The 25,299-nt window shown below is 38.7% G+C and overlaps 1 protein-coding gene across 1 annotated transcript in view; it reads right to left on the bottom strand.

The window, feature by feature from the left end:
• Nucleotides 1–525: 525 nt before the first annotated feature.
• The window catches only part of ARHGAP32 (Rho GTPase activating protein 32), a 511,643-nt gene continuing 486,869 nt past the window's right edge, over nucleotides 526–25,299 (bottom strand). The window contains exons 14-23 of the mRNA XM_042783085.1: nucleotides 19,864–20,008; nucleotides 19,426–19,508; nucleotides 16,661–16,768; nucleotides 16,228–16,373; nucleotides 15,438–15,633; nucleotides 12,601–12,746; nucleotides 8,849–8,920; nucleotides 5,794–6,672; nucleotides 4,123–5,105; nucleotides 526–2,784 (exon numbers count right to left, since the gene is read on the bottom strand). Of these exons, the coding sequence (XP_042639019.1) occupies nucleotides 526–2,784; nucleotides 4,123–5,105; nucleotides 5,794–6,672; nucleotides 8,849–8,920; nucleotides 12,601–12,746; nucleotides 15,438–15,633; nucleotides 16,228–16,373; nucleotides 16,661–16,768; nucleotides 19,426–19,508; nucleotides 19,864–20,008 (5,017 nt within the window). The remainder of the gene's footprint in view (nucleotides 2,785–4,122; nucleotides 5,106–5,793; nucleotides 6,673–8,848; nucleotides 8,921–12,600; nucleotides 12,747–15,437; nucleotides 15,634–16,227; nucleotides 16,374–16,660; nucleotides 16,769–19,425; nucleotides 19,509–19,863; nucleotides 20,009–25,299) is intronic.

Here is a 25,299-nt window from a genome sequence, read left to right as displayed (position 1 = left end):
AATTTAACACACCAGACCCTTAGAAGACAAGGGATAATGAAGTGAGAAAAATGGAGTGTCTATCTGGGAAAGTTATATGGCTACTGAAGCAATAGGAACGCAACAGTAAATGCAAAAGCTTACCAGGAAATAGATGTAAACTGCTCTGAACTATATGATGACTAAGAAGAAACAACAAGGCTAAATTCAAATTCAGTTAAAGGCAGTCCTCAGGCTCTTGCAAATTAGCCCTATATGGCAAGTGTGGTCTGTGACAAATATCTTTACTAGATTTTCAACACAGTGCTTTACAATCATTCAGATTTTTTAAATGACAAAATGACACAGTCTATAGGTGGAAGAGGTGGTAATGAAGTGGGGCAGGGAAGAGGGAGATGGTGATTTATTTATTTATTTATTTATTTATTTAATGTGGCTGGGAGTTCGTAGGTTTTTTTTTTTTTTTCCTTAATCTTTTTGGTTATTGAAAAAAAATAGAGCAGTCCACTGCCCAGCAGAGGCTGCTTCAACTCTATTGCTCCAGGCTCATTCCACATGGATCTGGGTCTCAGGGTGCTGCAGGGACAGCTCTGTGGGGAGGAAGGCCCCTTGACCCAAAGCTGTGGCATATGTCCTGTTCTGTTGGTGGGAATATCCAGAGGGTGCATATGTCCCCATACCCCCTCCTCCTCCTCCAAACACTCCACGTGGGTGCTGTGGTAGGGAGTGGTAGTCCTCTAGATTGTCGTACTGGGACATGACAGTTGTGCTGCTCTGGCGCTTGCTGGGCATCTGGTACTGGTACAGCGTGCCAGGGTCCCGCTCCACATTCGAGGTATGGTGGAGTTTCAGGCTATGACTCCTCTCTGGTTTAGGGGGTGGGATCACGGACTGCGTGAGGTGCTCTTCTTCCTTGTAGCAGTCTCTAGAGTGCTTCTCTGGGGGAGGAGGCTGCCTTGCCCAGGTCCGCTCCAGTTCTTTGGAGATCCTTACTTCTTTATGGTTCAGTCTTAAAGAATCCTGCCCCGATGTAATGTATTTCCCTCCAGAGTTATGGTAGCTGACTGGCTCAGAAGCATCTGGAATTCCTTTGGACCCATAATCTAATTGGCTAGCTCCTTGGGGGTAAGGTGGCCCATTTTTTGATTCACACATTTGCCTATGGCTTGATTCCTGATGTGCCCTATGCTCGGGGAGACTACAACCCATGTCATGAATCTTTCTGTTTCTAAGGCTGCTTTGCTTCTGTGGGAGGGAGGGTTTCTCTGGCTGCCCATTGCCATAGCCTCCGAGGTGGTGGGTTCTCTCTAACTCTGGCTCTGGATGCTTCCTGTAGAAGCGCTCATCTCCCTCAGGACTCATGGCCTTAGCTGGATACCGCCCATCCTTTCCTTCTGCCACTGAGAGAAGTCCAGTTTTCCCAGGATCAGATTTACTGCGGAGGTGGATGACATATATCCCACCCAAGTCATCTTGCACAGCTGGGGTCATGTTATCGTACTGGGACATAACAGGCCCTTTCACCTTCTGTCGAGCTCGGCTCTCTCTACGGATGGACTGCATGCGGTATTTTTCCATGTCCTCAAGATCCCATGAGGTGTAAGTATGCTTTACATCAGTGGCTGGAGGCATGCTGACTACATTATGGTCATTACCAGAGAAATAGCCAATCACATTTGCCCGGGGACGTGGAGGCAAACCAGGAAAACTGTACAAGTTCTTCCCTTGCAGCCTAGAATTATAGAAGGCAAAATCACGATTGGGTAGGCGGTGAAGAGGCCTCAGTTGTACTGTGCCATAGGCATCCACATCACACAAGGTCCCATCTGGACTGTAATAGGAACTAGAACTGGAGTATGGGCTATACCGGTAGTGGACCCGACCATTCTCAAAGTAAGGCTGAAGCTGAGTTACATGATAATCTGAGCGGGCCTGTGAAGACTGATATGGCTTATATTGGTACAAGGGTCTTGGGCAGTACGCTGGTTCATCATCTGGAGGGACTTCTGTCCGTGAAATGGGAACAGAACGAATCATGGAAGATGGGGTGGCATGGAGAGACTGTACCCTCCGGATGGTAGGGTAGGGTGGAATATCTTCAGGGTAACAAGCATTCCTAACTGAAGAGCTCAAAGAAGACACATACTCAACCCGGTTGCATGGCTTGGCGTGGTGTACAGACACATTTCTTCCTGGGGCCACATAAGTGTTGTAACGAGGTCCCATGGAGGCAGGTGGCTCTGATCTAGAACCATATACTTGATGTTGCTCCAATTTATTATGATGTGGGGGCACACTCTGGGGACGGTACTGGCAGTTTGGAGTCATGCTGAAATGCAAACAGTTTTCTGGACCAAAGGGCTCAGTGGTGACATCAGGCCTAGCAAAGGAGGAATAAGCAGTTTTCTGAGAAGCATGTTTAGGTTGTGGGAGAGGAAGTTGTATCGGAAAACCATCATCCACAGGAGCTGAAGAAGCAGTGACAAAGGAATGATAATTTGGACTGCTGGAAGCATCTGTACCGTTGGCATGTACGGCAGCAGCAATCTTACTCTCCAAGGTCCTGGCTGGGGGGACGGGAGCAGTGAAACCACAGGATGGGTGCACAGGAACAGACTCAGCCCGCAGGTGGAGTAGGGGGGCCCTGGTGTTTTCCCGGGTTTTTTCAGGGAGGCCTGGATGGACAGCGGTCGCAGAGATGGTACACTGAGCAGAGGCACTACCATCACTGACAAAGACAGACGCAGGGTCATCAATGGTTCTAGGCTCAGGTGGCTTCTCTGGAGCTGGAACTACTCCCGGAACCTAATGAAAGATAATAAAAGAATGGATCTATTTGTTTCATATGTTCCCTTCAAACACCATAAAATTAGTAACTAATATGTTGAGGTTATTTGTATAGCATTTTGAATTTTCTCAAGCCATGTGGTCACACTAGACAAGACATTAAGCTGACCAGCCTCACACCAGGAAAGGAAGTCCTATGTTGCTATCTGGTGCAAAAGCCATTGCCATTTTTGGAGAACTGTTCACAGTTTTCTAATTTATAATAGGTTTTAAATGTGAGATGATGCTGCCAATGACATTATCTTAGTGTATGGTCCAATAAAGTAGTTTGGCAAAAAAAAAAAAAAAAAGCTTAAAATATATATATTCAATCAATTTGTCTAGCTCAGTCTCAACACCAATAACATTTTGTTAAATGAAGAGTTGAACTGATCTCAGGAAGTTTATAAAGTGACACACAGTGAGCAGTTATAAGCCCCAAAGTATAGGAAAGGCTGGTAAAGTGACAGTATAAAGTGGCAGTCATCAGTGGTTGCTATCTCTCCCTGACCTCCTACTCCATTTTGATCTGTGGAAGCAGAGGCCAAATGATCCCCCTACAGCAATACTACAAATATGCCATCCCTGAAAAGTGCTTGTGAGAAATGGCATGCTCCATTAAGGATGAGAAATTAAAGTCCTTTTAGTTCAAGGTAATTGCAAGAATGCTGGGCCATTTTTTTTTTTTTTTTTCCAAATGAGAAAATTAATAAGAAAGCTTAGTATTCTGCATATAACACTTATTCTCTCATCTAAACAGGTACTTCACTACAGAATAATCTGCTGATTAATATTGAGAAAATAATGAAAACTCCTAAAACACTATAATCTCATATACATCTACCAAGTCTGCAATGCAGAATCTTATAAACATCTTGAGAGTGAATTATTCTCATTGTGTGGATGTAAATGACCAGCAGAGGTGGTTAGGTGACTTGCCCAAAGTCACAGTGAGTCAGTGATGGAGTTGAAAACAAACCCCTGCAACTCTAGACACCTATGGCTTGAATGATTCATCTGATCATGATCTCTTTGTATTATTATGAAGAAATGATCTGGATCCTTTCAGAAGCAAAGGTAGCTTTTATAAAGGTAGCAGGAAAAGTTAAACTACAGTCATTAAGTAACTGCTCCTTTCTCAAAGAGAAACCAATATCAATCAAGGTAATGGCAGATTTCAACCTCAAATGGGAAATGTTTCATGGAAACCTGCTATAGGATCTAAAATAAATTTGCCACATCCAATACACTCTGCTGAAAATGACATACCTTTGGAAAAAGTATATTTCATCTCACTTGACTGCTCCCCCTTCTTACCTTGTGGGAATCATTTAATCCTATATTGGTTGCTGCTTGTACCTGCCCCACAGTTAGTAGTTGCTCTGCAGACCTCTGGGAAGGAAGTGGGGGAAGGGGACGACTAGTTCTGTGAGTTCGCTGAAGGGTGGCAACAGCAAAACTGGTGGCAATGGGCTGCTCAACCACATTCCAATTGGCTTCTCTCGTGTTGACTTCAGCTGTTGGTGGAATAGTTGTCATATAAGTCAGGGTGGCTGTGCTTGTATTTTCTTCAGGGGACCCAGAAGGAGGGTAGATTTTGTCCCTAGGCAAATTAGAAGGAATGGGAGATTTGTCTGTAAGTTCTGAAGCATGGTGGGGCCTCTCCACCTGTGTATCAAGATGAGGAGGAGGCTGGACTACACTGTAGAAATGGAGGTGAGAAGGGTTCTGGTCCACAAAGGTGACAGTTGGCATGCTGGTCTTCTCGGATTGGTCTTCAGGGAAATATATATGATCATTAGCCTTTTCTGAGTCTGTTAGGGGAATTACAGTAATTCGGGCCTGTTCTGGGTCCCCAGATAAAAAGGTTTGATGTGGCTGATTCCCTGGGGAGTCTGTCTGGTGAAGCTGCTCCCCAGATTCAGTTGTATTGGAATGGGTGTGACTCCCAGTAATTGTTGGATCTGGCACAGGCTGCCCACAGTTCCCAGATGCAATGTTCTGGAGGTGGAACTGCTCTACTGGCCTATCATTCTGGTAATAGGCCGTATCTAGAGTAACACTAGAATAGGAACTGGGCAGTTTATCTTCAGTAGTAGTCACTGCTATGTCTCCATAATTTGCATAAGCAGCCTGAGAATTCCCTGGTCTCTTCAATGACTGAGTAGAGGCTTGCTGTGCAGACTCAGCTAATGCTAGCGCCAACATGCGGGCAACGTTTTTCGGAGGCGGTGGTGGTGGGATAAGAGAGACTGAACTGACAGGAACGGAGTCCTGAGGGGGGTCATGGGTAACTGCTCCTAGTGGGAAATTGGGAAAAAAAATTAGAGTGAAAAGGTAGCTTATGTTATCCTATATGGAAAGCCAAACATTCCCCATTTGATCATTAAAAAATAGGTGCTTTCCGTATTTCAAAATGGCAATCCATGATCTTCTATCTCACATGCAAATGCTGTAGAAAACACATCTGTTTCAGAAGGAAAACTAAAACAAAGAGTATTTAGAGATTTCAATTTCCTCTTGAATTACTATGGACATGGGGGGAAAAAAAAGATCCCTCACCTGGCTCAGAAAGACTGCTTAGAAAACCAGCTTCAAGTGCTTATAGATTGTTACTAAGAACAGTTTCTTATATTTGACGGTGTAGGCTAGCTTGTTAACTTGTAAAGCTATGACATATATATTTCATTAGAAGAGGAAACAAAATCAAGAGCTACGAAGTTGTGCAAAAATTTTCCATGAATTCTGACTGTCCAAAGAGATAACCAGACTTTTACGAAATTTTGAAGTAGGGCAACTGGCCCTTTGGGGATTTTTGTTTGATTGCTTTTAATTCAGGGCTTTGAGCTATAAGCAACACCCAGAAAAGCATTCTCTTTGATTATAGGCTAGCTGTGCAGCACATTTCTCTCTTAAAAGGCACAGGCGGCATACAGGATTGGAGAGCCCTCTCAACTTAAATAAAGAATGGAGGAAAACACACGGTACCTGTCTGTGCCTGTCCAGCAGGTACAGCCTTACTCTGACTGCTCAGGATGGCCTGCTCCTCTCTCCCTGGCAAGGCCACCTCTTCCACAGCCACCTGGTCCAGGGCCTGGACTTCAGGTTCACATCCTTCTTGGGCTTCTTGCTCATTTGTTTTCATCTTTACTACCTGGGTGGGGGATCTATTTGTGATATCACTTTCTTCTGTGTTTTTATTCCGGGTTGGAGAAGATTCATTCTGACCTGCTGTATCTGAGACTACACCAATGACTTCTGACACTCGAGCAGGGAGGGTCACTGAAATGGGCTCAGATATGTTCATAGAAGGCGATTTGCTTAATTTCCGTCCTATCTTTGGAGAGAAAGCATAGACGACCTTTTCAGTGAATGAGGATAATTTAGAAGATTTATCTTCACTTGGGCTCAAGTCCAAAGTAAAGAATGGACTCAGTTTCTCCTGAAGAGGAGAGACAGGTTCAGAGCTTGCAGTACTTCCTGGAGTCTGAGACTGGCTACCACCTCCCTCTGCATCCTTCTTATTGTTACTTGGTTTATCCTTGGAGTATCCTAATGAATCTAAAAAGGAAGTACCACTCTCCAGACATTCTGATTCGGCCTTGGGAGGACTACATTGAAATGACATTGGATCAAAGTCCAGGCTGGCTACTCCAATGTCTGGTGGGCTCAAGTCAACATCCTCAGCTGAATGGGGAGACATGAGTGCTGGAATGTGGAGCAGCCCTAGTTCCTCCTCACTTTCATTGTCATGGGGCAGGTTATCATAGGAATTACAGCGGTTCCCCAGCATTTCTCCATTAAAAGAAGCAGACAGTGCATCACTGCTAGATCTGGGTCTTCTGGGTCGGAAGAGCTTGGAATCACCTGGTAAAATGGATAACAATATCAAAGTATGAGTGTTACAGGAGTAGTTTACTACGTGGAGTAAGAAAATGTTACTTCTCATTTCCTTCCTAATTGTCTCTTGGTATGTACAGATCACTTAAACTTGAAATAACAGAATTCGTAAACCAAATTCTAAGTAAGAAATACATTTGATATAATTATAGAGAAACTGTAACATTTGATGGCTTGCATAGGAAAAAAGCATAAAAGCTCTTGGATTCTATTACTGGTCCAACACTGACAATTTTTGTGACTTTGGGCAAGTTTCTTTTATTTCTTTTGTGTCATACTTTATCACTAACCTCACATAAATTGTGAGGTAGAATTAATTATTTTAAACACAGTAAAACCTGCAAAATCTGGAATACCTGTGCAACAGAAACCTGTGAGAAAAGGTAAACTCAAATAGTTTCCACTAAAATGAGTGATAGAAAAGTTGTAAGACTGCATTCCGTCAAAGGAAGAAAACTTGCAAGATGTGAAAAAACAAAGCAGTCACATCGAGTTCCAGCTCTCATAGGTTTCACTATAGTACTTTGGATATGCAACAGCAAAAGGTGTAGTTTTATTTATTTATTTGTTTTTGCAAGGAAACATCCTAACACTTACATTTCTACAATACTATCCTTCTCGACTAAAAAATCTCCATAACCCCATAAGGTGTTTACATATATTTAGTAAAGGATTTCTTTCAGATACTTAAACAGAAAAATTTACTTTTTCTCCCATTATAAGAAGAGGCTTTAAGTTTCTCAGGCAGAAGTCTCAACAATGGTAGAGAATATTATACATTTAATGATGCTGTGAATTGGACAACTGGTAGAAGAAGTCCTCTGAATATTCTATTAGAATTAATAGAATTGTCATAATGAAAATGTAATTTAAACAGACAGAAGTTGTCTTACCATAAATATATTCACTAATGTATCTACCACTCATAATAGCAATCTCTATTCAAATAGAATTTTCTGCTTAACACTAGCATCTACCCAGTCCACTGCACTATTTTTGTAGCTCATTCTTTTGACTGCAGTGAAGTGAATGAAAATCTCGGAAAACTTATGTCAGTCACTCAAATGAGGTGATACAGGAGAACTACTTGAATCACAAGCAAAGTCACTGATCAATGAGTGTCTGTTTGACAGTTAGAAGAGTTAAAAAAATGAAGATGAGAAAAGTGACCAGAATGGTGACATGTCAGGATACTGCAAAAGAGCATGATTTGAATATCAAAGGATTAAGGAAAAAAGCCTGTGGGAAATCAGTGAAGCCTTTAATTATTTTTGCGATAAGGGCTTTCTTTAAAATTCTGCCGTACAAGGCAAACATCAAGTAAAGGATGACCTTCCAAATCAACACTGAAATCTTTTTTCATTTTAAAATTAGTACATAGAAACAACTATAATCCAACTATTGATAAATAAAAGATAAATTTGTTTTCATAATTTTTTAGTTTTTCTTTCCAAATTAAGTTGCAATCAAAAACTTTTTTCACCGTCTATTATGGAATTTTGGTCCCATTTTAAGTGAATCCATTTTAAGTTGCCTTCTCCTTGTACTAATTAGCTACAGACAGTGGGGACTTCCTATAATAAATCTGCACTATGAAATGAAACATCGTGTAAAGCCATTTCTAAGACAAATCAAAATGGCTTAATTTTATACACTGTTACACAGTGCTTACATTGTGAAATCTAAAGAAATCAATACTAGCAGTACCAGTGTTCACTAGGCATTAATAAATATAAATGGTTAACTTAAAACATTTCAGCTATTTTTATGTAAACTGAATAATAATAATAATATTATTATAAAGACTGGTACTATATTAAAACATCGTGACTTTTAAACTGAACAATATTGATACGAACAGTTGTTAAAGCTCTCGGCTGCTAACCAAAAGGTCAGTGGTTAGAACTCACCAGCTGCTCCTTGGGAGAAAGATGTGGCAGTTTGCTTCCATAAAGATTTACAGCCTTGGAAACCCTATGTGGGCAGTTCTACTCTGTCCTATAGGGTCGCTATGAGTTGGAATCAACTCGATGGTAACAGGCCAACCCTATTTATTAAATATACGTTTATAAAATATACTGAATTGCTGTGTTCTTTTATGAAATTCATTACACAATAAAACAATTGATACTTTTAGTCTTACCGTCAACTGCATGGAGAGAAGTAAGAGACTCCTCACTTTTAGCTGAGCGGAGGGTTCCTTCCGCTCTGCCACCTAAAGAATCAGAAGTAAATAATGTGAAGTTTTATTATTTTGTAGATCATTCTCTTGACTGCAGTGAAACACAAAATGTAAGGAAAGAAAATAGTGCTTTATTTTTTTCTTTACATGTGTTTAAACTTCCAAGAGATATTTGTATACATTTTAATGATCATATTCAAGTTTAGCACTCTATTATTTAATGTGTTGTATTGCTCTCAAATTGTTTCCTATTGGAAAAAAATCTCTTTTCCGAAGGATTATGAACTTGAGAACAGACAAAAATTAAAAGACTTCTTTTATATTTCCTAAAGATCATAAAATGATACTGTAGTGGGCTAAACAGTGTTTCCCATGCCAAGTTCATCTCCGTCTGGAACCTCAGAATGTGACCTTATTTGGAAATAGAGTCTTTGATTTAATTAAGCATTTCAAGATGACATCTCGGAAGGAAGGTTGGGCAATCTACTTCCTTAATGATACTGCCTCGAAAACCCAAGGGGTCACTATGAGTCGGATCGGACTCGACGGCACATAACAACAACAACAACAAGATGACATCATACTAGATTTAAGGTGAGCCCTAAATCAATGACTAGTGTCCTTATAAGAAAAGGAGAAGACACAAAGGGAAGATGGCCATGTAAAGACAAAGGCAGAGATTGGAGTTATGCTGCCAGAAGCCAAGGACTGCCTGGAGCCACACCAGAAGCTGGAAAAGGCAAGAAAAGATCCTCCTCTAGAGCCTTCCAAGGGGGCACGGCTCTGGAGACATAATGATTCTGGACTTCTAGCCTTCAGAGCAGTAAGAGAATAAATTTAAGTTGTTTTAAGCCACGTACTTTGCGGTAATTTATTACAGCAGCATTAGGACACTAATACAGGTATTTAAATAATATTCGTTGAACATTATTTGTTAAGTATCTTCATCCTCATTCACTTTTTGGTAGCACTCAACACTACTGTTAGTAATAGCATCCATTCTTTTCTTTGCCTACCTCTCTAACCACTTCTTACTCTCCTTATAATTCTTCTTCTTGCAGTCTGTTAAAACATTGCTTTTCTCCAGGATCAATCCCCAGCCTGTTTCTCTTCTCACTTGATCAATTATTCATGGGCAATAAACTGTAGCTCTAAGATTTTCTACCTCTGGATGTTTGCTGATTACCCTCAAATCTGTATTTCTAATTGTTAAACTCCTTTATTGGATTTTAGACTTATACTAACTATTTATGTATAAAATATACACATTATTTTTCTTCTCCAAACTGCTATTCTTTACAGGGATAACGGCATTACCATCTACCTTGTGATTTAATAAGAGACCTGAAAATTAATTTTACTCCACTTTTCCCTTCATCCTCCCTAATCATTTGGTCCCCCAGGCCTGTAGATTTTGCTTTCTAAATCTCTCAGACTCATTCCTCACCTCTGTTGTTATTGTAGGTGCCATTGAGTTGTCTCCAACTCATAGAAACCTCATGGATAGCAGAACAAAACACTGTTCGGCAAGCCTGTAGATTTTGCTTTCTAAATCTCTCAAACCCATTCCTCACCTCTGTTGTTGTTGTTGTTAGGTGCCATTGAGTTGTCTTCAACTCACAGCAACCTCATGCACAGGAGAATGAAACACTGTTCAGTGCTGTGCCAGCTTCACAATCCTTGCTATACCTGAGCCCATAGTTGCAGCCACTTTGTCAATCCATCTTATTGAGGACCTTACCCTTTTTCATTGTCCCTGCACTTTGCCAAGCTTGATATCCTTCTCCAGGGAATGGTTCCTTCTTACAACATGACCAAAGTAGGTGAGATGAAGTTTGGCCACTCTCACTTCCAAGGAGCATTCCAGCTGTACTTCTTCCAGGACAGATTTGTTAGTTCTTTCCGCAGTCCACGGTACTTTCAGCATTCTTTGCCAACATCACAACTCAAAAGGATTGACTCTTCTTCAATCTTCCTTTTTCATTGTTCAGCTCTCACATGCATATGAGGCAACTGAAAATACCATGGCTTGTGTTAAGCACACCTTAGTCTTCAAGTAAACATCATTGTTCTTCAGCATTTGAAAGAGGTCCCTTGCAGCAGATCTGCCCAATGCTATATGACATCTGATATCTTGACTGCTGCTTCCATTGGAGTTGATTGTAGAACCAAGTAATATGAAGTCGTTGACAACTTAAATCTTTTCTCCATTTATCATGATGTTGCTTATTGGTCCCATTGGGAGGATTTTGGTTTTCTTTATATTGAGGTGTAATCCGTAAATTACAATTACAATTCCTCATCTCTACTATCACTTTTTACTTCAGACACTTATCACTTCTTGTTTAAACAATTGTTAACAGTCTCCTGATTGGCCAGTCTCCAGTGTTACCCTCTTTCCATATATTCCCCATACGACTGTGGAAGTCACCTTTCTTAAACACAAACTTGATCATGTTACATACTGAAAGTATTCAATAAGTCTCCACAGAGTGTCAAGGTATGCAAGGTCTCAGTGACCTCAACTTCTTCTTACCCTATGACTCAGCCAAATTCTTTAAGGTACCCAGGTAGATAAGGCATATGGCTGCTAACCAGGTCAGTGTTTCAAACCCATCAGCAGCTCCACAGAAGGAAAATTGAGTGATCTACTTACATAAAGATTTACAGCTTCGGAAACCCCATGTGGATTTGAGTCTAAATCAACTCGATGGCAGTGAGTTTGTTTTTTTTCTTGGTTTCACATAGCAGTCTGCACGTTGTTCCCACTACTTGAAACATTACCCTCAGTCCCCTGTCTGTTAGGTGAATCCTCACTTATTCTTCAAATCTCTGTTCAAAGGTTGGGTTTTCTGACCATCAACCCTTTCCCCAACAAGAATTGACAATTTCTACCATCTGCAAACCTCTATTTCAAGAGCTACTAGTCTGCATGGAAATTATATGTATATATACATATATATCTTCATATAGATGCTGAAGGCAGGGGTAAGTATTTTAATTTTCTATTTTTAGAGACTGCTATGAAAATATCTAACACATGCTTAGAACATTTTTGCAAACTGAATGGATGATGAATTAAAAGAACTGAACATTATACTTGTAACACAGCTTAAGAAGAAAGTACTACTAGTGTTCCTAGATTCAGAAGTTGTTAATATCAGTCAAACATGAATTGTAAACTATTTTTAAAAGAGTAGTTTTTTCAACAATAGCATAGATTTGTTTCATCCAGTAAGATCCTCTCATCAATGAGCTACCTAGTAAAAAAGTTAGCTTCTTTGGTAGATAATAGTTATAGATTTTAAAGGTGTGCTGAAACATGGTTTTGTCATTTGTTAAATCTGTAAAAATACAGATCAATACAATTTAAACACTAAATTAAGATTATTAAGATTATTTTTTTATTACCAAGAATATACAAACTATGTTATAGATGTGTTGTGAATCTTCAACTACATTCACAGTATATATAAGCCATATAGTTTCACAAGTTACTAAGCACTTCCACATATTTATATATTATTTATTTATATTTCCTTTGCATTTGGGGATAAAGAATTGATTTTTTTTAAAGATAATTCATATATAGGTACATACTTGGATATATTATACTGAAGTCTGTTATGACAGTACATGGAACATGTACCTAGAATAAGAAGAACTATCATATAGGACTAGAACTCTGAATCCCCTATGCAAACTGCACTAACCTTTCAGAGCTATGGCTTTCATCTCAGAAGGCTCACTCTCATTTCGCTGGAGCTTTCGTTTGGAAACAGATGATGATTTCCCCAAATTGAAGAAGGACCGCCAGCTGCCCACGGGAGATTTTTTAATTTTATTTTGAGGCCTCTTCCTAAAAGAGAGACAATGATTAATCCACATTAAGATATTCAAGGGAGTACATATCTTAAAAAAAAGAAAAAGAAATGAACCAATGATAGAGGAGTCAAACAGCTTGGAAAGGTACAGCTGAAACAGTAAACAGATACTCACCTTCCATATAGTACACTCGACATTGTACAACTAAACTGTGCAACTAAAGCATGAAGTGGAAATTAAACATGTAGATTTTAATATTAGTAATTAGCCTCAATAAAGAAAATTTTTATACAGATCATCATATAAGTTCACAACCTGAGAAAGAAGTGGAAATAAGAAATTTCTGGGAATAGCAAACATTAAGTTTCCTAAAAAACAAAATTAAATAAAATTAACTGTGAGTAGACAGAATTAAGCCCAAAGAGAATACAAGTATTAATACGTAGTATATACTAAAAGGGGCTCTGGTGGTATAGTGGGTAAGACATTTGGCTGCTATCCAGAAGGTCAGCGGTTCAAACTCAGCAGCTGCTCCAGGCGAGGAAGATGAGGCAATCTACTTCCATAAAGATTACAGCCTTGGAAACCCAATGGGGGTCACTATGAGTTGGAGTCGACTCAGTGGCAATAGGTTTGGTTTTCTGGGCTGAAAAAACTCACTGCCGTCGAGTTGGATCTGAGTCACAGCGACCCCTCCTTGGGTTTCAAAAGCAGTATCACTAAGGAAGTAGATTGCCCAACCTTCCTTCTGAGGAGTGGGTTTGAATCGCCAGGCTTCTGGTTAGCAATCAAATGCCTTAGGCACTATGCCACTAGAGCTCCTTTTTTGGGCTTAGTAATACACTAAATGCTAGCACTTTGCTAAGGGCTTTATATACATTATCTACATGTAAACCCTATGTAGATATGTAGCCATATAGGGGAGGTACTGTTATTCTTAGTTTATACCAAAACCAAAAACCAAACTCACTGCCGTTGAGTCGGATCCAACTCACAGTGACCCCGTCTTGGGTTTCCAAGACATTATCACTAGAGAAGTAGATTGCCCAACCTTCCTTTTGAAAAGTGGCTGGTGGGTTTGAACCACCAGCCTTCTGGTTAGCAGTCAAATGCCTTAGGCACTACGCTACCGGAGCTCCTCATTCTTGCCTATTACTATCAGTGGTTAAGTTGCTATTTCCTCAGCTATAAAATAATAAAAATGGTAATTCTTATTTTATAGCTGAGGAATTAACACTAAGGAATTTAAGTAACTTCTTTAAATTTATAAAAACTAGTAAATGGTGGCATTAGGACTGAAATCCAGGTCTATCTTAACAACTTAACCACTAATAGTAATAGTTAGTGTTGCTCTGGTGGCACAATGATTAAGCACTGGGCTGGTAACTGAAAAAGTTAGTTCAAATCCACCAGTGGCTCCTAGGGAAAAACACATGGCAATCGGCTCCTGTAAAGTCTAGAAAAACCTATATGGCAGCTATACTCTGTTAGATAGCTGGAATTGACTTGACAGTACAACAACAATTCCATAAAGAGATTTGTGAAAAAATGTGGAAATAAAGTATAAAATCAAGAGGCTAAAGACAACCCCAGGATGACAAAGTAAAAGGGTACCTTTTTTTTGCTATCAGGGTATTTTTAGTCATGTGAAGTAAAAGGAAGTTAGGGGGTATACAGAATATGAACAGAATAAATCCTAAATTATTATTAGCACTACCCAATTTAGGAGATTGCAATTCTTGCATTTATATGTAATAACCAAAGGAGTAGTAGAGACATCAAAAAGAACTTTTACATATATAATTATAATTATAGTCTTTATACTATAACTTAGTAGAGAAGATATATAAACCATTCTATTATTATCATTTCTTTAGAGAAAAAGAATTTCAGAGCTGGAAGGAACATTGAGAGCAAACAATAGTGATTCTTAAGCTTTAGCAATTATCCAAACCACCTTTTTAAAAGACTGACTGCCAGCCAGCCTACACACCCAAGGTTTCTGATTCAGTGATCCAGAATGGGGCTTGAGAATTTGCACTTCTAAAAATTACCAGATGATACTGAGGCTACTGGTTGGGAGATCACATTTTGAGAATCACTGATCTACTATTCTAACCTTCCTGTGGAACCAATGGCAAACAAGTTCATTGGTTACTTTCATAACAAGGTGTTTCTAAACAGCTTGTTTCTCAACAAATTTCTAGATAACATAGCTCAGATAGAAAATCAAAGCCTATATAGAGGAAGTACATAATTTTGCCTGGCAATTTTCCCTATACAACTGATTTTCTTCTTTTTAAAAATCATGCAATGTAATGCTTTACAAGAATCATTTTCGTCTTTATCTAAGAATTGTTAAGCACCATCCTTATTCACACAAACAGGTTTTTCTAAGACTGCTCCAAAATTAATAAAAAAATAAATAAATAAACCTGTTGAATCAAGTGCCACTAACAGAGACCCTATAGGACAGAGAACAGTTGCCCCATAGGGTTTCCAAGGCTATAAACTTTACAGAAGCAGAATGCTACAGCTTTCTTCTGAGGAGCAGCTGATGAGTTCAAACTGTCAACCTTTGGTTAGTAGCAGAGTAGTTAATCACTGTGGTACCAGGGCTCCTTAGAATTAATACGGCAATACCAAACTACAAAATTAAAAGTGAAATAAAAAGTAATACATGGCCATGAAAATCATTCTCTGACAGAGATTTAATGAATTTTACCTTTCAAGTGGAAACTCAATTATAGTATGAAATTTTCCCTGAAGTGCAGCAGGTCCTTCTCCTACTTCAATGTACTTATTTTCAGTCATAATTGGAGAGTTGACCTGAGCTTGTGTTCGTGCCTGGGCTTCCTCCAATGTCAGCAGCTTGGTGGAAGGAGAAGAAACCAGCAAGGACTTGGGCCTTGATAAAGAAGCTTTTGATGGAAAAGGAAAGCAATAAACAGAGTTAAACATTTTGGCACAGGGGAGAATGTATGTGTGTGTGTGTGAGAGAGAGAATTTCATCCATCTACCATCTATCTACCTATCTTACATTTTCTTCATTATTTTTTTAATGGTAAAAATAATGCTTTATATTAAATAAGAAATAGAAGGTAACATACCAGGTTCCCAACACTGACATATGTATTTTCCAAATTCTTTAAACAGTTTGATTATTTTCCCATCTTAAAAGATACCAAAAAAGGCCATCATGCAGCTATTTTTAGTTTTGGAAAAAAATTTCTCTTCTGTTCCATGTTATGACCTTTACATACATATAAATTATAGGTGCCATGTTACTTTTTAAAATATATCATGAACTTAGATCACAATAGGTCTATGTAGTATTTCACCATATACACATAAAATAATCGTTAAATTGTGCATTCTGGAAAATAGATACTAAACAGCTACTAAATATAAATCTTGCAACTTTTTAAAATTAGATAGCAAACATATAACTTTCCATTCTTTTAGAAGTTTAGAAATATGTTCCTGGTAGAAGACAAAATTCCTAGTAGCCATACCTGCTCCTTCCTGGATGACTGCACTGATTTTGCCACTGAAGAGGACTTCCACATGATTAAGGATAAATTCCACAACTACAGACTGAATTCTCACTTCCATGAAAGCCGCTGTCCCACTGAAGCAGGCAGATTCTATTTGCTTTGATCTGTGAGGTAAACATTGCTTCCAGCAGAGAGTTGCAAAGCTAGCAATCTTAAAGGAGCTATCTATCTATCTACATATATATTTTTAAAACATGTAAATCACCAACAAAAGAGAGGAAGAATTCATACTTTTATAGTTCCCTGACTAAGTCCCTCCTCTTAGGGAGATGCTCATAAAAAAACAAGACTAGTTCCCCTTTTAAAAATTTTCCCTAAGAAACACTGACCAATTACATTTATTTTTAAGATGACTAGTTCTACTTAAGGTCATAAGTCAAATGTAAATTACCTTAGCAGGTTTGGAGCCCAAACAATTGCTAGGTTTTTTGCATGCATATTTGTGATGGAACAATAGTCAGCTAGAAGAGACAAGTGTCTCATCAGGAACTCCAGCGTTCTGGAAAATGAAATACAATAGATTAGCAGAAAGAAATATTGTGCACCAGGGCAGAACAGAAAAAGCCCACTAATTAATTCATAAATCTTCCACAGCAAAATGGAAAAAAAGACCTTACTAAATCCAGCAATTTTCTTCCTTCCTTTTTTTTTTTGGCTATTAGGTTTAAACAGGAGCTCTTGTGACACAGTGGGTAAAGCATTTGGCTGCTAACCAAAAGGTTTAGGGTTTGAACTCACCAGATGCTCTGCAGGAGAAAAATCAGGCCGTCTGCTTCTGTGAAGCCTTGGAAACGCTATGGAATAGTTCTACTCTGTCCTATAGGGTCATTATGAGTTGGAATCAACTTGATCTCAGTGAATACTATTGTTTGAATATTACTGAATACTACTGTTACTACAGAACTGTCAGATGAATGCTGTGGATATAGAACAAAAGTCTATGGCAGATGCAGTAAGAAATAAGTCTCAGACAGGACTGGCACTGAGAAAACTAGCCTTAGTTTTTAACAAATCTTCAAGAATATTTGCTGCTGGTGTCAGTTTCTGGACAAGGTGATTATCGTGAAGCTATGCTATTCTATTTGGAGCAGACACACTAACAGGACAAGATTTAAACTCTTATTCCATGAAAGAAAACAACAATGTCTAACCAGTCGGAAAGTAGCTAAAAGAAAAGCTCCTGTAGACACTAAAAAACCAAACCAAACCAAACTCACTGCCATTCAAATAATGTGCTTTTGAAAACAGAAAGCGTACTTCAAATATAATACCCTGGTTTACTTTGTCCATTTTAAGTTTTCATTATTAACAATTCCATATATATTCAGATTAAATAAAAGGGCATATTTATTTTGGAAATAAAACATGATCAGCTTAAATGTAAATTAAAGCAAATACACACACACAACTATTATCTACTGGTTACTGTATCTTCTCAAAGTGTCCCTACCTAACTAGATAGGAATTAAAACTATTAAAGACAACGAATAAAAGACAGCAGTATAAGACTCTCTTACTTGAAACGGTTCTAAGAAAGTTAATTCTGGCTCACATAAATGTCTCAGAGATTCAGATGGGCCTAATAAGGATTTGAGAGGCAAAGAATAACAACAGGCATTGTTCAAAATGTTTACAGGTTATTTCATTTAGTTCTTATAACAAATGACCCAAAAATAATAGTATTACCATCCTCATTTTATGGAGAAGTGACAGTGCTATGATTCAAATTAAGGTCAGCTTGGCTCTGAAAAAAAACCAAAACCAAACCCACTGCCGTCAAGTCGGATCTGACTCATAGAGACCCTGCCCCTTGGGTTTCCGAGACAGTATCACTATGGAAGTAGATCGCCCAACCTTCCTTCCAAGGAGTGGCTGGTGGGTCTGAACCACCAGCCTTCTGGTTGGTAGTCACATGCCTTAGGCACTATGACACCGAGCTCCCAAGGCCTGCTTATTAAACATTATCTATTGTAGCTACCCTACAGTGAAAACTGTAATTCTCTGTCCCTCATGTACATGGCGGGAGCTCTGATGTCATAGTGCCTAAGGCATTTAATCGCTAACCAGAAGGCTGGCTGTTCAAATCCACCAGCCACTCCTCGGAAAGAAGTCTGGGCAATCTACTTCCGTATTGATACCACCTCAGAAACCCAAGGAGGGGTCGCTGTGAGTTGGATCCAACCTGATGGCAATGAATTTGATTGTTTTTTATTTTTTTTCCTGCACATGGTTAAATAAGGAAAGACAGATAGATACACCGAAGTGAGACTGCCCTGGAGACTCATTGCTGTTGAGTCAATTCTGACTCTAAAACGCCTCCTTGGGTTTCCCAGGCGGTATCTCTACAGAAGTAAACTGCCTAGTCTTCCTTCCAAGGAATGGCTGGTGGGTTTGAACCACCAGACATCTGGTCCCGGTCATATGCCTTAGGGATAAGAAATTTGAAAAATGTGTTTGGAACACAGTATCATATTTTGTTACTCAGAAGAGGAAACAAGTGAGGGAAGGGAAAGATTAAAGTACTTCAGAAACACATTTTATAAGAAATGCAGATTAAAACAACCAAAGATGCCATTCGTTCATCTATTTACACCTAACAACTGTAACAAAATCAATAAACAACAGCAAACAGCAACCTATTAACCCAGTAACACCTAACAATAGCTGTAACAAAATTAATAAACAACAGCAAAACAACAACAACAATAACAAAGGCTTAGTCAACCATTCATTTGTTTGTTAATTTATTCATTCACCATTTATTAAATATCTATTAGATGCCAAGTACCATGCCAAGACACAGGAATATAAAGATAGATAAATATAAGGGGCTCTGGTGGCATAGTGCCTAAGCATTTGACTACTAACCAGAAGGTTGGTGGTTCAAACCCATAAGCTACTCTGTGCAAGGAAGATGGGGCAATCTACTTCTGTAAAGATTTACTGCCTTGGAAACCCAATGGGGGGTTACTATGAGTTGGAGTCAACTCGATGGAAGTGAAATAAACAATTATAAATGTATGTATTTATTAATGAAACTTGCTCTGCATAAACAGAACTTCAAAGAAGTTCAAATAATTAAAAACCCAAAGAGAAAAACCAGTTTTATACATAAAAGGACTTACACATTTGGCTGGTATTTTACATGTGGCTTACCTGTAGTGTGGAGGGGGGAGTTGCTGGATGACATCGTGAATTTTTATCAGCCTTTCTTCATCTGTTGCTGCTGAAACTGCATCCTGTAACAACCATAATGCAAAATAAACTGGTAGGCTTGACTTGCAAAAATGAAAGTTTGTCACTTTATATATATATATATATATATAATATGTATTTTAAACAAAAGCTTGATGGTAACCAATATTAAGGGAAATAACATTAATGGTTCCAAGTCAGAAACTAAAAGAATGACAATGTACAAACAGCAAAAACCATGGACTAGCTAGCAATGATTGTTAAAAAAAAAAAGGAAAAGGAAACCTATCAGCCATAAAACTATTTCTTACATGCTACCAAATCAATCGTTACAATGTTTAGAATAAAACTGCAACAAAGCTCCAAAAAGAACTTGATTCAAAACTACTTTGTACTTACAGAAAATTTCTCATATAGTTGATAGGTAAGCAGTGGATTGGGGAGCTCTCGGAAATACAGCTTGCAAAGGGAGCCAACAGAATGGATGTCTTGAACATAAGGTTCTTTTGTCAGGTCGGGAACATGTTCAGAATCAAATTCATGGCTAACAAAAACAAGTAACAGAAACAAAACCACATGATTTTATTGAAGAAAAGCTAATACATAATGTGAAAACAGGAAGAAAAGGCCAGAAGTCTTAAACTCCAATTTACTGAGTTAACAATATTTTTCAAATGAGAATGTTCCCTATTAAGTAATATTTGAATTTCAGCAGTAAGCTGGATGTCTGATCATGAAACAGGTATCTTTTCATGCAGAAATTAAGGTATTGTTTTAATATGACAATGAGCTACACTCTCTGAAACTCATGAGAATAAACAGCTCTTACCATATCACACTGAAACATGACTCCTAATTTCTAGTATTTTTGGTGATTCTAAAACCTAGGATTAAGTGGCAGCTGACTCATGAACAATTGGAACAGACACTGCTCAGGCTCTGGAATCCATTACTGAGGAGAAGGAAGAAAGCCAGAATCCATGTGAAACAATTCCCAGCAAGGATTACATGTTAGTAGACAGGAAAACCTGCAGCACCAAAGTGATGAAATAAAAGTTGTACTCAGAATACCAATTAAGCTCTGTTTCTTCAAGTGGTCACTTAGGAATCCACAGATAAAGCAAGAAAACACAGAAATTAATATGTGGGGACAATATGAATATGAGGTTTTACTATGTCTGAAGCTAAAGATCAGGAGCTCTGGTGGTGTGGTGCCTAAGGCATTTGACTGCTAACCCAAGGGCTGATGGTTCAGACCTACCAGCCACTCATCCTTTTGCTGATGTGGTACAACTCAAGGAAAGAAGAAATAGCTGCAAATATCCATTAATAATCAAAACATGGAATGTATGAAGTATGAACCTAGGAATATTCGAAGTTGCCAAAAATGAAATGGAATGCATAAAGATCGATATTGTAGGCATGAGTGAGCTGAAATGGACTGGTTTTGGTCATTTTGAATGAAACAACCATATGATCTGCTATGCCGGGAATGACAAAATGAAGAGGAGTGGCATGGCATTCATCATCACAAAGAATGTTTCAAGATCTATCCTGAAGTACAATGCTGTCAGTGAGAGGATAATATCCATACGCCTATGAGGAAGACCAGTTAATATTACTATTATTCAAATTTACAAACCAACCACCAAAGCTAAAGATGAGGAAATTGAAGACATTTACCAATTTCTGCAGTCTGAAATTGACTGAACATGCTATCAAGATGTGTTAATTATCACTGGTGACTGGAATGCAAAAGTTGGAAAAAAAAAGAATCACCAGCAGTTGGAAAATACAGTCTTGGGTGACAGAAATCACGCTGGAGAGCACATAATAGAATTTTGCAAGACTAATGACTTATTCCTTGCAAATACCTTTTTTACAACAACACAGCTGCAGCTGGACACATGGACTTCACCAAATGGAGTACACGGGAATCAGACTGACTACATCTGTGGCAAGAGGTGATGGAGAAACTCAGTATCTTCAGTCAAAACAAGGCCAGGAGCTGACTGTGGAACAGACCATCAACTGCTCATATGCAAGCTCAAGGTGAAACTGAAAACAATTAAAACAACTCCACAAGAGCCAAATATGACCTTGATTTTATCCCTCCTGAATTTAGAGACCATCTAAAGAATGGATTTGATGCATTGAACACCAATAACCGAAAACCAGAAGAATTGTGGGATGACATCAAGAACATCATCCATGAAGAAAGCAAAAGGTCATTAAAAAGAGAGGAAAGGAAGAGAAGACCAAAGTGTATGTCAGAGGAGACTCTGAAACATGCCCTAGAATGGAGAGTAGCTAAAGCAAAAGGGAGAATCGACAAGATAAAAGAGCTGAATAGAAGATTTCAAAGAGTGCTTGAAAAGAAAAAAGTCAATTATGATGATGAAATATGCCAAGAATTCGAGTTAGAAAAGGGAAGAACATGCCAGACATTTCTCAAGCTGAAAGAACTGAAGAACAAATTTAAGCCTTGAATTGCAATATTGAAAGATTCCATGGGCATTATGTTGAATGACGCAGGAAACATCAAAAGAAGATAGATGGAGTACACAGAGTCACTACACCAAAAATAATTGGTAGATGATCATCCATTTCAGGAGGTGGCATATGATCAAGAACCAATGGTAGTAAAGGAAGAAGTCAAAGCTGCACTGAAGGAATTGGTGAAAAACAAGGCCCTGGGAATTGACAGAATACCCACTGAGATGTTTCAACAAACGGATGCCCTGCTGGAGGCACTCACTTTGCTATGCCAAGAGATTTGGAAGACAGCTACCTCAACATATAGGAAAAAAAAATCCTCACAATTGGACTAATAAGCAGCATCACAATAGATGGAGAAAAGATTGAAGTTGTCAAAGACTTCTTATTACTTGGTTTTATAATCAATGTCAATGGAAGCAGAAGTCAAGACATCAAAAGACATGTTGCATTGGGCAAATTTATTGCATAAGACCTCTTTCAAGTGATGAAGAGCAAAGATATCTCCTTGAAGACTAAGATGCATACAACCCAAGCCACGGTATTTTCAAACGCCTAATGTGCATGTGAGAGCTGGACAATGAATAAGGAAGATTGAAGAAAAGTTGATGCTTTTGAGTTGTGGTGTTGGCAAAGAATGCTAAAAGTACTGTGGACTGCTAAAAGGACTAACAGATCTTTCCTGCAGGAAGTGCAGCCAGAACGCTCCTTGGAAGCAAGAATGGCCAGGCTTTGTCTCACCTACTTTGGTCAGGTTGTCAGAAGGGACCATTCTTTGGAGAAGGATGTCATGCTTGGTAAAGTGGAGGGTCAATGAAACAGGGGATGGCCCTCAATGAGATGGATAGACACCATGGCTGCAGTGATGGGCTCAGGTATAGTAGGGATAGTGAGGCTGGCACAGGACTAGGCAGTGTTTCATTCTGTTATACATAAGGTTGCAATGAGTCGGAGACAACTCAATGGCACATAACAACATAGGATAATAGCAATTTCCATGTACAACAGTGAAAAAGACAGGAAAATGCAATATGAAGAATAGACTAGAATCTAAGCAAAAATAAAATTTCCATTGCTGGTGTATAGGAAATTGCTCCAAGTCTCTGAGAAGATACTGGGGGAGGGTATGGAATATTTAACATGTGCATGCCTGAGCATACAGTACAGAAAAAGGGGCAAAGGAGATTAGAAAAGGTTTCATTCCCACCAGTTTTAATTAAACTCAATTATAACATGATAAAACAGTCCAATTTTAAAACAGGGCAAAGGACACGAACAAACACTTCACCAAAGAGGACAATGAAGTGGTCAACAAAAACTTGAAAAGATGCTTGTGTTAATCAGCCATTTGACAGATGCAAATCAAAATTACAATCAGATACCCTGGAAAAATGTCACTGATTAAAAAAAAAATGCCAAAGTATAGAGAGATAAGAACTCTTATCACTGCTGGTGGGATTGTAAGACAGAACAACTACTGTGGGAAATCGTAGAGCATTTTCTCAAAAAGGTAGAAATAAAAATACCTTATGATCCAGCAATCCCACTTCTAGGTATATACCCTAGAGATCTAATAGAAGTGACACAAATATATATATATACACACACCTATGTTCACTGTGGGAGCTCTGGTAGCATAGTGCCTAAGGCACTTGACTGCTAACCAGAAGGCTGGCAGTTCAAACCCACCAGCCCCTCCTCGGAAGGAAGGTTGGGCAATCTACTTCCCAAGTGATACTGCTTCGGAAACCCAAGGAGGGGTTGCTATGAGTCGGGGTCGACTTGATGGCACCTAACAACAACAACAACATGTTCACTGTAGCATTATCCACAAGAGCAAAACAATGGAAATAATCTAACAAAATGTAGTATATATACACAATAGAATACTATTCAGCCATAAAGAACAACAATGAGTCCTCAAAACATCGTATAACGTGGATGAATCTGGAAGATATCATGCTGAGTAAAGTAATTCAGTCACAAAAGGATAAATATTGTCTGACTGCACTTTTATAAGAAGACAAAAATAGATACACAGAGACCAATGGTCATTGTGGCTACTAGGAATGGGTGGGGAGGAGAAGGGAGAAGCACTCTCAAGATAGTAGACATTTGTTAGTTTTGGTGATTGGAAAGGTAGCATTGAATATGGCAGAAGTGTACACAGCTTGGTCAAGGTAAATGACATCACTATGAAATGTAGAAGAGAAAAGGATGTCTTTGGTAAAGGATATGACACATATAATTTGGAAACAACACTACCAACAAACAAAAAATGTGTGTGGTTACACAAATGTGGATATAGGCATGTCAGTATATGAGTCTGAATATATGGGTACATATGTATGCACCGATAGCTGTATCTGTAGGCATATGTACATATAGGTATGTGTATACCTACATGTATATTCATATACATAATAAACCCCATAGGAACACAGGTACAGATAAATACTTCTTAGCCATAACCAAACAGATGGTGAGATTGGTTTGAAAACTTAGAGGGTTTGAAGACTTAGAGGGACAAGTAAGTCAGTTAATTAGCACAATATACTTAATTAAGTGTATGTTCTACAGCCCAGTGTCATGAATAGCCTTAAAAGCTTATGAACGGCCATCTAAGGAACAACTATTGGTCTCCACTCATCTGAAACAAAAGAAACCAAAGATTCAGGGAAGAAACTAGTCTATAGGACTAAGAGTCGACATGATAGTTGACACGAACAACAGTCTCATCTACCCTGAGACTAGAAAAACTAGATGGTGCCTGGCTACTACTACCAACCATTTTAATGAGGGCCACATTAGATGGATCCTTATAGAATTGCAGATAAATGTAGAAGAACAGAACTTAAATTCTTAAAAAGTCTGAACTTACTGGGCTGGTTGAGACTAGAGGACTATTGCCCCAAGATACAGTTTAAGCTGAAAATTTCCCTCGAGGTCACTTGCTGGTTAAATAACAGATTGGACAATAAAATAAAGAATAACACCCATGAGTAGTCAGTTTCTTTAAAAAAAAAAAAATCTACTGCACATAACAATAACTGTAGGAGAATAAGTAGTCAAAAATACTTTACAGCAACAATGAGAACATAAGGGGACAGGAAAACTGGAGTACTGGAAATGTTACAGTCAGAATGGAATGAATTAGAATAAAGACACTGCAGTGTAGTAAATTACTTTGTGTGGCTTTTCTACCCATAAGTCTTTGTAAACTCCAAGGTGGGATTTGCTATGAGCAACTGAGGAGCTCCTGATTGCTGAAGATGTCCACTTGGAGTATTTCTGTTGGGAGTGGCACAAAACAATGTTCTGGGAGGTGCCCACTCTCTT

The sequence above is a fragment of the Orycteropus afer genome, unplaced genomic scaffold (genome assembly GCF_000298275.1).
Source record: "Orycteropus afer afer isolate SDZICR_OR568_19922 unplaced genomic scaffold, OryAfe1.0 scaffold00649, whole genome shotgun sequence".
NCBI lineage: Eukaryota > Metazoa > Chordata > Mammalia > Tubulidentata > Orycteropodidae > Orycteropus > Orycteropus afer.
Note: the sequence above shows the minus strand (reverse complement) of the source record. Positions and strands in the feature narration are given on the sequence as shown.